The 16,563-nt window shown below is 42.0% G+C and overlaps 1 protein-coding gene across 4 annotated transcripts in view; it reads right to left on the bottom strand.

Moving 5' to 3' along the window:
• The window catches only part of EHF (ETS homologous factor), a 42,185-nt gene extending 32,846 nt beyond the window's left edge, over positions 1-9,339 (bottom strand). For 2 of the 4 annotated variants that reach the window (XM_003254401.2, XM_003254402.3), the window contains exon 1: positions 9,204-9,339. Coding sequence is in view for 1 of the 4 variants with exons in the window: in XM_003254403.3 (XP_003254451.1) it covers positions 8,035-8,040 (6 nt within the window). In the remaining 3 variants the exon portion in view is untranslated. The other 2 variants (XM_003254404.3, XM_003254403.3) reach the window with 2 other exon arrangements.
• Positions 9,340-16,563: the final 7,224 nt, after the last annotated feature.

Genomic DNA, 16,563 nt, shown 5'->3' with positions numbered 1-16,563 from the left:
AAAAACTATGACAGTGATAATAGTTCATATTTGAACTAGTTGAGGGTTGAAAATGTGCTAGAAATAGAACTAGTCATTACATGAATTACCTCATTTAATCCTCACAATAACCCTGAATGTTAGTACTAATATTAGCACCATTTTACAGAGAGAGGTTAAGCAACTTTCCTAAAGACATAAAGCTAGCAGATGGACTGGATATATTATAATAAGCGTACGTGGGAAGGGGTGGGGAAAGCAACATAATTCTTTTGAAATTACTTGAAAATGGATCCTTGTGTTTCTAAAGAGAAGGAGGATGTCTGTTAGGACCTTATACTTTTAATTTCAAAGTTGAGATCCTTTAAGCACGATTCCCACAACTTTTTCCCCCAAATGTAAACAGGAGACATATTGATCATCCTTGTGCCCTGATATGGAAGCTCCCTTTCAGTGCAAATCAGTCTGGATGCTACAGAAACACCAGTTCACAGCCACTCAAACCCATCTATCAGAACTTCAATCTGGCTTCCCGTTGGAGGCCCCAGATTGACTAAGGGTTTAGGATTGGCTACCTGAAGCCACCTCAGACTTATTAGTCATGATAAAAGAGCAGTAATAACAGCAAGAAAAAGAAAACTTGGAAAATGAAGGGTGAATTATGGCTCTTTTGGAAGAGCACCTGATGTCTTAGCCATCACAGATTGGTCCTGATGACAGGCTTGCTTGTGTTATGAACATCACTGACTGACCAGAGAAAGACCATGAATATGTTATTGGGGGAGCCTGAATTCCATCCCTCAGACAAAGAAATTGAGGAAAAGTCTTCCCCTCTTCCATCATCACTACGTCCACATCCCTGTTTTGAACTTTGGAACAGTCTGTAAAAGCTTAGCCCTAAAACACCAACAGAACTTCATGAGAATTATTTCATTAGCATCCTTGCAGCATAAGAAGCAAATAACATCTGAATTTTCTCACAAATTAGACGACCTCTTCTTTAGAAGAAGTAAAGTTTCCTTTTATAGAGATAATCATTCAATAGCAGGAAAGCTGAGTTTGTTTTTAGAGCCTTCCTATGAGAATACTAGACTCGTGGCACACCAGGTCTCATTTTTCCTTCCAGAACAGACTTTATTCTGTTTCTCCTGGCTCACTGGTTTATGTAGCAAGCCCTCTGGAAAATAAAATCATGAAAACCCCACCAGTATTGCCAGCAACTCCCTACCAGAAAGGTTTTTCAAGGGATTAAATCCCTTTCAGCCAATTATTCAGCCATCCTTCCAGTTGTTTGGAGAAGCCTTTGGAGCTCAAACAAAACTGGAAAACTCACTAACTCAAAAACGATATTCTCCCTCCTCAACAGGCCATAGCTTTCCACCAGAGGTTGCGTAGCTGAGGTGAAAATGAGGAGGGGGCTCTCCACAGCAGCTTCCCAGACTCCCAGTCTCAGGAGTTGTCATACATTCCATTTCACCATAACCAGAGGCCGGACCAGCTACATCATTTGCAGAGCTCAGTGTAAAAGGAACAAGCAAAGCCCTTTGTTCAAAACTTATGAAGAATTTCAAGATGGCAACAGCAGAGCCTTAAACCAAACATGGAACCTTTCTAAGCATGGGGCCCTGTGGAACTGCACAAGTTGCCTACTCATGACATCGCCATCTCCAAGGGGTCAGTCCCCACTTTTGCCTTCACCTGTACCCATGTTTCATTACCGTGGGTGGGCAGGGGATCTCTTCTGTCTTTGTTCCATGCACTACCTCCTGAGGTTGTTGGGAGGATTAAACTAAACATGATATTGAACAGGACTGTAACAACCTGGCTTACAGCAGACACTCAACAAATTACCATTATCATTCTTATTATCATCTTCACTATGCCAAAGTCCCTTCACAACTCCAAGGCTACCCATAGGCAGGAACATATGGGAAGATCATATTCCCCTTTTGGCAGAGAACATCTATCAACTGCTGCTGTTCAGAAGTCATTTCGTTAGTCGTGTGTGAGAGAATGCTATAAATGAGGTGTTCTTAACCTTTCATCTGTACGATGGATCTGTTTTGTAATCTAGTAAGGCCTACAGGCCTCTTCTCAAAATAATATTTTTACATGACAAAGTAAAATATTATAAGATTTTTAAAAAATTTATATTAAAAGACAATGTCAAAATACTTTTTAAAATAAATGTGTGATATCATATTACGTTGGTGCAAAAGTAATTGCAGGGTTTTTTTTGTTTTTTGTTTGTTTGTTTGTTTGTTTGTTTTGAGACAGAGTCTCACTCTGTTGTCCAGGCTAGAGTGCAGTGGTGTGATCTTGGCTCACTGCAGCCTCTGCCTCCTGGGTTCAAATAATTCTCCTGCCTCAGCCTCCTGAGTAGCTGGGATTACAGGTGTGTGCTACCACCCCTGTATTTTTATTAGAGATAGGGTTTTGCCATGTTGGCCAGACTGGCTGTTTTTGTAATTACTTTTAATGGCAAGAACCACAATTACTTTTGCACCAACCTGATAACAATATATGTGCTTCTTTGTTAATACATTAAATAAGAATATCTACCTAGTGCAGATCTAACTTGATATCAAATACCCACATTTTGTGATATATGTAATAGGTGTAATAAGATATGAAAATGTGATTTATCCTGGTGACAGTTACAGTTGCAGCTAATACTACCATGGAGTTTTGCCTACATTCATATTGAAAGAAAATGTTAAATTCTAGTTAGAGATTATTGAAAATAAAGACAATTTTTTTTTACATCCAAGTTCACAGAAACCCTGAATTTACCCTTGGACCCCAGGTTAGGGATCCTTGCTGTTTTACTAATAACAAGAACTACTTGTTCAATTCAAATAGTCTCTAGAAACCACATTTGCATGACCAGAAACCTCATTTGAATAATTTACCAAGAGGTAGACCCCAGAGTGTCTGGGCAAAAGAAGTAAGTAGAATTTTTTTCCCCAAAGCCTCTAGAATGCCCAAGATTCATGACCTCAGCATCAGTGGTCAGTAGACATCTGGAGACGTGATCAAGAATTTTAGGGGTGGGCAATGGTATACTCACTCCTAAAAGCTAATCATGTGAACTGCCTGGAGGGGAATCAGTATTTTCTGCAGGTCCCTACTTGCCAGGCATCAGGACACAAGAAAAGGAATGTGCTATGTTCCCAATCACACCAGGTCACCCCAGGTCTCCCAGGACCTCCTTGATTGTGGTTTGCAGCTGACTCAAAACAAGGTTCAATTTGGAGGTCCCCCCTTAATATGGTTCATGCATCTCCTTGCTACCCGTCTTCCCAGTAAAAACCCTATTGCATTTTTTTCCCAAGGTCACAGTGAAGAACCAATGTCGATCACCACACACACACACACACACACACACACAAAACCCCAAATCCCAGAATTTAATACACATTCACTGTGACCCAACAGAAACTCACTGAAAACACCCAAATTGAAGATTTCCCTTGATGTTCATTCCACAAATTACTAATTATTTACTCACAAGCTTTTGTTCAGGTGCTTTCACATTCTTTGTTAATTTAATCCTTACAACAGCCCAATGCAGTAGATGTTATTAACTCCATTTTCCAGATGAGAAAACTTAGATGCTAGAGCTTATATAACTCGCTCAAAGTCATTCAACTACCCAGTGGTAGAGTCCAACTTGAACTCAGGTGTCTGAACTCTAAGTCCGGTGTTCTTCACACCACATCTCAGCAGCTTCCAAGCCATAAAATCTCTTAGCCTCCCACCCCTTCAGATACACATGCAGTCAAATTTTACTCCATCAGCATTCCTTGACCCACAGCCTTCTGCCTAGTGGAATTAAGATGACTAAAAGGTGAACTAGCTGCACTCTAATTTTCTAAGTGGGTATGATCAAGACAGAGGCTGAATTTAGAGTCAAATCTAGAGTACACTGCAAAGACAAAGCAAGTCTTATCATTAGTCAGCCTCATGACAAGACTGAAAATTGCTCTCATCTTTCAGACTCTGCTCACCTTATTGTCCAGAATATATCATCAGCCCTGCTGAGGAGATTTTTTTTAAGGTTCCTAAGAAGAAGCCTGGAATAACCTCCACAAGATGACCATATTCTCCAGTCTCCATTGCTCTATTCAAAAAGTAGAAGACTCTCTTCTTATTCCACGAAAAGCTCAACAGACTTTTGGGGGACGTTGTACCAGGCTGAGAAAGGGCTGGATGGGCAACTGAAATGTTTTGAAGCCACAGTTGGGCCAACAAGAGCCCAGCCCCCAAGATTATTTATTGTGCTTCTATGATAGAAAGTGGGGTGGAAAAGCAGCTATGAAATTTTATGTTCATAACTGCAACATCAAAGAAAAAGGACACTAAGACAGGGTCATACAAAGGTAACAATAAGTTTTTATGATAAAATGGCAGGGTTAACGAGGTGGTCTGTTAGTCTAAAAATCCAACTATTATAATAGGCATTTTGGTTTCTTTTTATTTTTGGCTTTGTTTTAATCAGAAAAGACATTTTGTATGCAACTATACTGGCCATATTTTAAATAAGTATGCAAGTACCCCTAATAACAACTAAGATGCTAAAAAAACAAAACAAACAAACAAAAAGAAGGGAGGAAGCCTCCCAGAGGCCAGGGTGTGTGGCAAGATCAGAGGAGGAGAGATAATGCAGACCAATTGACCAGAACAAGGGGCCCGGACCCGTAAAACAAACCAAAGACAGAATGCGGTTAGGTGCTTGTGAAATAAGTTTTCATAGGAGTATTTTACAGGGTGTCTCTTTTAAAACAAGGTCAATTAAAACCCTAGGACCCTCTTTAAATGGGCCACCCTGCTTGGCCCTGTTGCATGTTCTGGTTTCTCCAGATACAAGGTTGAGGCTTTCTGGGCACGTCAGGGTCTCCAGGTTAGGCTGCTCGGTGGTTGGGGCAGCCACAGGGTCTTCCTCTAGGAGAAGTGAGTCCACATGCGTTCGATCTACTCAGTAAGTCATGGATAATCAGTCAAGCAAGTTCATCAGTACCACAGAAACTCAGTAGACACCACGAGTGCCTAAATGTCCATTTTCTGGCAGGCTGCTTTGGTGTTTTATAGAAGACACCAGTAGAGCACCTGCCCCCGTGCATAGACTGTTCCCTGCCATCACAAAACAGTCTGTTTCATCCACTTCTACATTCCCACCAGCTTGAGACACATGAGGCAAATTGACAAAGCTGGGATGTTGTCATGGGAGTGGATTCTAATATCCTTAATAAAGGCTCCAGGTGTCAGGTCTTAGTAGCTCCACTAGGTATAGCCTTTAGCCAAAATTCTGAAGGCCCTAAAGAATCCATTTAAGGGCTCTTGCTAATCTTTCCTGCCTCATCCTTAGAAGGCTTCTCCCACCTGTTCTCAGCTCTCACAGATTCGTGCTCATCCTGCTGACCCCCAGGCACTCCCACCACCCCCAATCATCACAGCCACAGAATCTGAGGGTTAAAATGGATCTTAAAGATGGTCAGGTTCAAACCCTTTTGCCTAGAGGAGGAAATTAAAGCCTGGCAAAGGGGAATGTGTGCTCTGGACCACACAGCTCTGCCAGTGCTAGAAGACCAGGTGCCTAGACTGCCATCCAGCACACCACCTCACATCCCGCCTTCCCTGCACTGTGCTCCCATCACTCCAAAGCTGGAGTTCAAAATTCTTCAGGAAAGACTCTTAAAGAAGTATTTCCACCCCCCTCTGAAGAATAATAAACATTTTAGCAAATAACTCTGAGGGATCCCTGGAAATTTCTACTTCAGCACATCCTGGTTTCCGGACATCAGTGCCATTTGGCTTGAAACTGTGTCCCACTCTAAGAATAGCTGTGGTGAGGAGCCATTCTCCTCATTGCAGTGTTTGTTTCCTGCACAGCTTAGTAGCTTGGCCCTTTGAAACCCCATTCAATGTAAGTAAACACGTTTTTAATAACAGCACGATTGTTTGCTCTTTAGAACAAATCTATTATTTTAAAATCATATTCTTAAAAAATTAGATATGAAAAATGTCAAATAAAATTAATTATCTATGCCCTCCTTTCAGTTATACAGCAAGAGATTTAAGAGAACCTGGGCAAGGTGTGGCTGCCCTCCTGCCTCTGTCTTCAGATGGCAATCCCCACCGCAGACCCGGCTTACCTAAGCTGAAAGCCACAGCACCGCGTTCGGTTTCCCAGTAACAAAGGCAGGGTGAGAATGTGGTCTCTAGACACCCAGGCTGCCGTGGAGCCAATGCCTCCCAACCAGGGCCCCACCCACAACAGAAATGAGTGTCACATCAACTCTACCAGACAGCGATCTTAACACGAGAAATGGGCTGAAACGGCAGCAAAATGGTATCCCTGAAAATCAGGTTCAAGCTTTAGATTGACTTCCTTAAAACCACGACATTGCTTCTCAAGTGTGTTAGCAGATTCTGCCATGGGATTCTTGCTCGCCACCCCATCCCTAACGCAGAGGTCTTCGTAAATCACATCTGTATGAAAGGGCATAGAGATGACTCCATCTGGAGGAAGGGAGAAAAGACAGTAACTTCTCAATAATTTGTATAAGCTTCTATGTCTGTGTTTGATACTGTGACATGAAGCGGGGGTCTTGCCCTGGCCTTTCAGAAAAGCAAGATGGTCTAATGATCACAACCCAGTGCTCAAATCCCCAAATTTGTGGAGATTGGGTGGGGCGGGGGCGTGGGAAAGATATGGAGGAAATAAAATATCACAAGATTCCAGAAAGCGAAATTCTACTTCCTCAGAAGTGAACTTTGGCCAAAAGCACTCATGTTCTGACCTGAGACCCGATAGGAGTTCCTTCCAGTTTCCAATTCGCTAATTGAATGCAACCTAGTAAACCTTTTAACCTCTCAGTTTCCATTTTGTCTCATACCTTCAAGGAGTCAGAAAGATATTGAAAGAATATCAGGGTAAAGTTGGTCAATTAATGGGAGCATTTAGGGTACCCATAAACATGGAATCAGAGTGGGAATGTAGGGCTTTCCTGACGTCCACAAAAGCCAACGATACTTCCATTGGGAGATCACGATAGACTAATAGATTAAAAATGAAAACAATATGGCTAGGCACGGTGGCTGAAGCCTATAATCCCAGCACTTTGGGAAGCTGAGGCAGATGGATCACCTGAGATCAGGAGTTCAAAACCAACCTGACTGACATGGTAAACCCCGTCTCTACTAAAAATACGAAACTTAACTGGGCATAGTGGTGAGCACATGCAATCCCAGCTACTCGGGAGGCTGAGTTGGGAGAATCACTTGAACCTAGGAGGCAGAGGTTGCAATGAGCCAAGATCACGCCACTGCACTCCAGGCTGGGGGACGGAGAAAGACTCCGTCTCAAAAAAAAAAAAGACTGTTTGAATTTAACAAATAGGTGCTTTTTAACCAAAAAAAGAACAAATACAATTGAATTCGAGCCTTTTCATAGCAAATGAGGCCTGAATCAAACATGTCACCCTACCCACACTACCTTGAAAGGTCTTGATGAAGGCTACCATCTTGCGCGGTCATGTAAGACAACTTACAGCACAGCTATTCCCTCAAAGTGACTTTCATTTAAAATGCCTCTGTAAAATATTTTGGAAACATGGTGAAGTATTGTCTCCATCACATGTATTATTTTTTCGAGTTCAACTATAGACCTCCAAATGACTCCTAATTCACATTCCATCATGGTTTTTAAATACCATTAGCCATTTGTGTGAAAATAGTGTTGTCTACATGACTCCATATTATAAGAAGATGGAACTGGTGAGTTATTTCATCGTCCCAGAATTTTAGGTCACAAAAAGAGGAAAAGTGGATCCTCTGCAAACTCCAAATGCAGCTATTAAAGTCATCCTTAAAATCTCTTAAGAGCGTTTTCTGATAGTATCTCCTAGCCATGAAATTCTTCCTAATAATGTATCTTCTTCTCTTCTGTTAGAAATAAATTTTTCCCCCGACCCCAGTGGAATTAACACACAGCCACACAGAATCTCTAATTGCCCTTTTACACATTGAAAGACTATCTGAACACATCTTTACCTCCATGGCTGCAGAACCAACTCCTGAATTAGACTTCAATCAGTAAGTTCTTGGAATCCATTCACTCACTTTCTCCCTGTTACCAAGGTGAGTGCAGATAACCAGCAGAGACACCTGCAAACTTGAACTCAGAAGCATACACTCTCCATCTTAAAAACACACACTCCCACCATCCTGGGAGCATGGTAAATCAGCAAAGATGGATGGTGAAAATGTCGCTTTCTCACCTTAGCCTGATATTTACCAACAAGAAGTTAATTTCCCACTGTTCCCAGATCAGTCCACACTGGGGCTAACACTTCTCCACAACGTCCAAGCAAAATCGAAAGAATCCCTGTCTCAGAAGGCATTTGTTGCTGCTGAGTCACAACTGCCTGTCTGATCATAGTCTCCCAAAATGGAGTAAACAAAGGGTTAGTTTGTCCCCTTGTTATACAGTGAAGCCCTTTGCCAAAACTGATTTTTGTGTTTTCTGGACAAAATGGAGTAAACAAAGGGTTAGTTTGTCCCCTTATTATACAGTGAAGCCCCTTGCCAAAATTGATTTTTGCTTTTTCTGAATTTTTGTTTTTGTAGATATTCAGCTCTCCCCAATACCTCTGCCTGCCTTGGCTGCCTGGCCACTTTTTCCAGTGCGATTGTGTATGTTCTTGCTTATTTCTAGCCATTTTCCAGTCCTGGAGCATATTAAAAACAAATTGGCCTTTCCATATAGCTCATGAGTCAGAAAAATTACCAGCAGAAGACATCTCTAGAAAGCAAGACCATGTACTCTGAGCCCTAACAGCTACTTAGCCAACCAGTTCTTCTCTGAGCTATATCAGAGCCACCTATCTCTAGCTGCCTATTTGTTCCAGAAGAATTCAACCCAGGGGAATGGTTTTGCCACCCAGGCATAGGGAAATGAAGGGAATTTTAAATTCACAGAGATTAGAAGTCCAGACAATGCAGGAAATTCACAGATAATATCCAAAGTAGCCAACCTGCCCTCCAAAATAAAATTCTGATTTGACCCAGTGAGGTAAGCCCAGGTAAGGTGAGCTTCACTTCCTGCCAGCCGTCTCCAAGAGTCTGTTCTAGTTTCATCTGTCCGGTTTAAAGCAGGCTTCTCTTTCCACTCAGGTGTTTGGATTCCAGATTCAAAAGAAGTTTTAAAAACCAGGACTTACCTCATTTACCTAAAGATTCTGGGTGGGAAATCCAATAGCTGTGGCTGATGGAGGGGAGGGAGCAGGCTGCAATCTCACCAACTCCTATAGGGATGGGGCACCACGGGCGTTATCAAGTCTGAGCCCTCATCAGAGTGAAGATAAATGCATATAACAATAATTTTAAATCATTTTGTAGGATGTTAAGCAATAAGCCACCAACCGGGAATTCCCTAAGTCACTTCCCCCTCTTCTGATTGGCTACCCAGCCCTTTAAAAAAATAAAATAAAGGATTACAAACATTGGCTCATTTGCATTTGGCCAACTCACACATTAGTGTTCAAACAAAACAGGTCTAACCAGGTAATGCCTGTGTCTCAAGAACAGAGAGACAACCTGTTAATAGATGAGGAATTGATTTGGTGGTGACTGTTCTTTTCAGCTCAGAGGCTGTTTCAGGTGAAAAGCACCCTGCTCACCAAAGACACCATCAGGAAGAGGGAATGTAAAAGCAAAGTGAGTAGAAGTCCAAATCTGGAGGAGATGATGGTATAGGGGGGCCCTCTTGAGCACTTGTCTCATTTATTAGTCTGTATTTAGTCCACCCTGCTTTGGCATCAAGATCTTTGCCCTAGCTGTATAAGTACCAGGCTCTGAAGGGGCTCCCAGCAAGTTCTCTCTCCAGGCACCATGACTGCCTTCTTGACAGAAACTCTTGGCAATTCAATGGACTTTGAAAAGCCTATCTCCCCTGGCCCCAGGTAAGAGCCTTGAGAGGTTTGAAAGGGAAGGTCCTGGGAGGGAGGGTCCCTTATGAGGAGATGGTCAGGTCAAGCAGTCAACTCTCAAATACGCAAGAGCTGATTATCTGGTTGGTGGATTATCTAGGTTCTTCACTTCCTCTTGACATTTACATGATCTTTTTTAAAAGGTTTATTGACACTCCCTATAGGAGTTAGAGACGAGAGGACCAAAATGCTGAAACTGGAAATAAAAAAGCACAGTTTGGACAAGAAGAAGGTGGAATATTAGGGAGGATCTACGAATTCAAATACCCATGCAACCTCTATTCCCTTGGGCCAAGGGACCTGTACCTGCTTCACTGGGTCACAAATGTACCTTCTCCCGTAGGGGTGAATGACTGCTCCTAATAAAGAAAAATACCATCCCCCAACCATTAATTTTCTCTGCTGAACCTTCCAGGACACAGGCCTGGCATGAGCAAAGTGTCTAAGCAGATTTCTTTGACTCAACAGGCCTCCCTTTTGTGAGAGAGGGAAGGGAAGTTGAGAATTGGCAGAGATAAAGATTTTGTGATCAAAACTAAGAAGTTCTTTGTGTTAAAAAGAAAAAAAAGGGTCTGCTTATGGTCAAAGGCTGACCGAATAGAATAAAAACTGGTTATTATATTAAGGGGGAACAGTGAGTGTGCAGTAGTATTAGTCTTTTCTTACTTATTTTTCTAGTTTCTACATGAATTTGGAGGTCTCTGAAAGTGTAAAAGACTCAGTGGGAGAACAAGGGTGGACTTGGGAAGGTCTTGGAAGCTGGGCAGGTCTTGAAGAAGGGCCTGAGGCTTTGGGCAGTGCAGTTTAGGGGAGTTCTGACAAACCCCTCTGCCTCCCTAACCTGCCCCAGACATTCCCACCCTTCCCTACTGTTCAACCCTGTGAACTTGCCAAGGGCCCTGTGAAAATGCAAATGTAAACCCCGCCCCATATACACACTGATAAAAACAACAAATGTCATTATTGCCCATTATCACATTAGCCCCAATTAGTCTATCAGTTCCAGATCTGAGAGCAGGGCCCTGAGGGAATGGCCTGCTGGAGTTTTGCTTGAGAGACAAATCAGGCACAACCTGAAGTAACTACATTCCACCAACTGCAGGGCATTTGTGTGTGGTGATGGTGAAGTGGGGGGTGGGTGGGGGGGCACACGTGAGAAAAGGGAAGCATTAGTGCTACAGCCCGTGGGACTCCAGGGAAACAAACTTGACCTTCTTTACACCGTTGCCTGAGATTAACCTGAGACAGCAGGGTGGGAGTAGAAGGGGTAGGGTTGTGTGGTCAAGAGGTAGTAAACTTCAAATGCAACCCCAAAAGTGATGTGGCTCTCTGACCCAGTCCCAATCACCTTTAATTATAGGCCCTTTAATTTATAGCTGAAGAATTCCGGTTAAATCTCCATTTCTTTATCCACTTGTATTTAGTCCATTTTAGATTGGAGGACTACTGAGAAGAGTCATATTGGGGTAGTAATGGTGGGAGGGGAGGGAAAGATGTCACCTCATACTCACAAGCCACTTTATTTGTGGAGGATTTTTTGTAAATAAAGTACCTAAAAGTGTGCCTGCTACTTAGTGGGCACTTATTAACTATTGATTCTTCTTTTTACTTGGGTCTTAGTTGAACCTTCCAGAAGAAAAACAAAAATGAAAACAATACCCCTCACCCCCAACCTAAAAAAAAAAAAACAAAAAAGCTAGAATTGCAGGTATATTGTGTCCATAGGGAAAGTCCTTTGGAGTTTGAGGTCTTTCACCCTACTGCCAACTTCAACAAGACAGTACTGGCGATAAAAAGATGATAGACAGATGATAGACAGATAGATAGATAGATAGATAGATAGATAGATAGATAGATAGATGATAGATAGATAATAGATAGATAGATAGACGATAGATTAGATAGATAGATAGATAGATGATAGATTAGATAGATAGATAGATGATAGATGATAGATAGATATAGATAGATAGATGATAGATAGATGATAGATAGATGATAGATAATAGGTAGATAGATATAGATAGATAGATGATAGATAGATTAGATAGATAGATAGATAGATAGATAGATGATAGATAGAGATAGATGATAGATAGATAGATAGATAGATAGATAGATAGATAGATAGACAGACAGATAGATAGATAGAGATAGATAGATAGATAGATAGATAGATAGATAGATAGATAGATAGATAGATATGATGGGACGAGATGGATGTCTCAAGGCCTTCTACTACAAGCCTCAGATACATCAAGTATGTCCTTTATGGATAGGAAGTTTAAAGTGTGATCACAAAATCATCAAACACAGCAGATCCTTTATATGGACACATTGTAAGTTCTCAAGGAGGACTCTGGCAAGAGAGACCTCCAACACTTGTTCTGTGCTCCTGAATTCTCTGGGGGGCTGATAAAGACATAGCAAAATGAACGGAGTGATAAACAAAGCTGATTGTCTTTTTTCTGTAGATGGGAAGAATCAAGAGAGAGAGGCCAAGCAGCTTGCCCTCAAATCAACTGAAACAAACTCTAGAAACCCAATTACTCCGCATAGAAATCTTCCCGGTCGTCCCTACAGGTCAAGGCCTTATCACTGTCTCCAACCTGTGCACAGACACGGAGCCTTTGAGTCGAGTCCTGTTCTGGTCCCCACAGAGGAAAAGGGGAAGAGAGCAAAGCAAACCAGGTTGTGTGTGGTGGCCTGGAGACTGGGAGGTCAGTCAGGTTGTCTCCTAGAATACCCATACTGTAAAACCAAAAACCCTAGGGATCTTAATTCCCAAATCAAGGCCAGGACAAAGAATCTCTTCAAGCCAAGTATCAAGCCTTAAGAAATCTGAGTCTTAACACCAACACAGGCTGTGACTACAAGATTAATGGGAGCTGTGTGCTTGCTTTGCAAGAAAGAGGATGCTCACATACTTTACACAATACCTTTTAACTAGAGGGCCTATATTTATTTTTGAAAGCAAGTGTGTGTTTGTATATATTTCTGTCTATCATCTCCTCCTAATGACGTGGTGTTACCTCCAGGGCAGAACATGGCATCTATTTAGTGAAAGCCATACAAGAATATTAATGTAAGACCAATGGGAAGAAGAAACTCCTTCTGGTCTTGTGAAACTTACAGGGAGGGGGAATTAAATCAAGCAGAATATGATCATTTATTATACTGGTTACAGTCAAATAAGCAACAGAATTAATAAGTATCATTTTGCCTCTTAATGCTACTCCCCTTTAAAGGTCACATTTCCCAAATCTTTTGGTTTTGGATTAGATGAGGTTCCTGGGGATCTTCATTATCCTCTAAGGACAAGCTTCACGGTCTCCGAAGGGGGCACCTGAGTTCTGTTTGGGAGGTCACACACTGACAGTTGTTCTAACAGGTTGATGTGAAACACACCAGTCATGCCTCCTGCCATTATGTCTGTGTGCCTGCATTCTGAGCAAATCCTGGCCCAATGGCATGCGCCACTGGCGTGCCAAGGTGGGGGCCACTTTGGTGCTGGAGGAGGGGAGAGTGGCTCACTCTTCCTGAGAAGAATGACCCACTGTGTACACACACACTTGCATGCCCACACACATACACACACAAAACTCAGGCATCTGAACATGTTGCTAAACTTACCCAAGCACCAAGGATGAATTTTCTGGACTCCTCCTTCATATTTTAATTCTTCTCAAGACACCTCCATTCTTGCCTAAACTAATTTGCCCCTGCCCTGTTCCTTTGGCCTCGCTTGTATTTTGTTAATCTCTTTCTGGCCTTATCCTTCCCCACAAATAGCTTTACACCATTCCCTGACTTAAAGCCAACCTCACTGCTATGATAAGCATTTTGGTTCTTGAATCCAACTGTCTTAGTTTCTTCACAGTATTTCCATCAGGGTCTTCAAGAAGGCTCATTTCTCAGTCTCAGAAAGGGAGGGAAGATCATGAAAAAGGTGGCCATTTTCAGGCAACCTTCCTGTGGCCAGAATTTCTTCTTTTTTGTATGAGGAAGATTTCTTTATAAGTATAGCACTTAGGATGTTTTGTTTGTTTTTCCAGGTATTATTGTTTTTATATTGACAAATAAAATTTGTATATATTTATGGAGTAAAACATGACATTCTGACATGTCATATATATGTGTGTGTGTATATATATATACACACACATATATATACATATACATATACATATATATATACACACACACACACACACACACACACACATTGTGGAATGGCTAAATTGAGCTAATTAACATGGGCATTACCTCACATACTTGCCATTTTTGCGTGTGGTGAAAACACAATCTACTCTCTTAGCAATTTGCAAATACATGATACATCATTATTGACTATATTCACCATGCTGTACAATTAGATAGCAATTGTGTTAACATAAGAATTCTTTCTCTACTGCCATGGAATCCCAAAATATAAAAGAGATTAAAGAAATGCAGCCATATATGGACCGGAGGTAGGGCAGCTACAGCCCCACCCCCTTGTTTTCCCTTCCCTACCCTCATAGGCATCCAGCCTTCTCTGCTATATAGTTCTCCCTGCTGTGTCCTTTCTAAGCTAATGGAGCATCCAAATTACCTTTACAAATTCAGACTCCTGAGTTCCTCCACATATCTACCAAATCAGCAAACACCTCCAAGGGTGAGGTGATAGTGGAGAAAACCATCCGTTTTGCATTCCTCATTTTCCATTCATATTTAGTAGGCTCCCACATTGTTCCACAGATGATCAACCAGAGAACTCACTCAAGAAGATATTTTGGTAGAGCCAACCTTGGGTAAAGGTCTCAGGGCCTGGCCTCTTTCACCCAGGAACCATGAGAGACAGCAAACTCTCAGGCCCAAGTAGAATATGTATAAAATCTCCATCCAGATGCCTAATTATTTGGGATAACCTGTGGCGTCTCAGAGCCTATTCCAACAGACTTAGAAAAGCAAGGTGGCTCTGCTCCTCAGAAGCAGCCTGGTGTGGTGAAAAGGACATCATTTTTAAAGCCAGACAGCCTAGGGCAACTTTGCCATATTTGCTCAAACTTTAGGTCTCAGTTTCCCTATCTGTTTATTGGGGATATTAACATACTCAGTGAGCTGTTTGGGGGGTTAAACGAGAAATAGTACAAAGCATTAGGAGATTGCATGGCACTTGGTGGGCTCTCTGGAAATGCTTATTTACTCCCTCCACTAAGTGTAGAGCTTGAACTCCAATACCTCCACCTTAGCAAGGAATGAAGTTTCATATGAGTGGCCGGAGAACTAACCCTCCATGTTTCTAAGAAAAAGTAGAAGAGGCCAGGCACAGTGGCGCGGCATCCTGTCATCCCAGCACTTTGGGAAGCTGAGGTGGGTGGATCACCTGAGGTCAGAAGTTCAAGACCAGCCTGGCCAACATGGTGAAACCCCATCTCTCCTAAAAATACAAAAATTAGCTGGGCATGGTGGCGGGCACCTGTAATCCCAGGTACTCGAGAGGCTGAGGCAGGAGAATCGCTTGAACCTGGGAGGTGGAGGTTGCAGTGAGCCAAGATCATACCATCGTACCCTAGTCTGGGCAACAAGAGTGAAACTCCATCTCAAAAAAGAAAAAAAAAAGAAAGAAAGAAAAGAAAACAAAAGAAAAAAGAAAAGGAAAAAGTAAGAGAAGCAGGTGAAGCTGGAATGGCATAGAAAAAAAGAAACAGAATAGTGACTATTCATATTCGTTAAGTTTTAATCTTGTCCCAGTGACTAGACAGGAATTTAACTTGCATTACTTCATTTAAGCCTTACAAAAACTCCATCAGACAGATGCTGTTCATTTTCTCACTTTACAAATGAGAAAACCGAGCCTCATGAGCCTGATAAGTTAACACGGCCAAGGTTGCACAGTAAATAAGACAAGTAGCTGGAGCTCAGACCAGACAGCGTCATTGCAAAACAAGATCTCTTAACCACAATCCCCTCCAGAAAAGAGAGGCTCAGCAGCTGGCTGAAATTTGAATTACAAGATCTTACATAGACATGGGAAGTCAAGCTCAGTTCTGGAATGCAATTGGAAATGTGACTGTTTCTCAGAAGAGCGAGATTGGCAAGTTGAAATGAAAAAAAAAGTATAAAATATACAAACAGGTTTGGATCTTGTAGAACAATGTTTAGCCCCTGCCCTTCAGAACCAAATGTTTAAAAAGCCAAATGCTCAGAATAAGAATTGAGGGGAAATCCATTGGAAAAGTTGTGACTTGGTCTTGCCTGGGAAGTCATGAGGCTCTTGTGATACAAAGGTCACTCTGCCACCCACCAGGTTTAATAGCACTGAGCAAGCTAAACACCCCAGGGAGATCCTTAGGCATTTGGATCCAGAAATAGAGCAAAGAGTTGCTGTGATAACAAAGGCATTAAATATGAAGGTCAAGGGCAGTAGTGAAACCTAATTGGGGTGAGGGTCACTATCAGTTTCTCCATCCTCATTCTTCATATGCAATTGAGAGTGTATCAAAGTAGTATAAAATCAACCAGACTGCTGCCCATAACGCCTTTCAGATAGAAAGCAGGAGATCCAGACCAGTGACTTTCAGATAGAAAGCAGGAGATCCAGACCTGC

This window comes from Nomascus leucogenys, chromosome 15, assembly GCF_006542625.1.
Source record: "Nomascus leucogenys isolate Asia chromosome 15, Asia_NLE_v1, whole genome shotgun sequence".
Classification (NCBI taxonomy): Eukaryota; Metazoa; Chordata; class Mammalia; order Primates; family Hylobatidae; genus Nomascus; species Nomascus leucogenys.
This window is presented reverse-complemented; position numbering and strand designations above follow the sequence as displayed.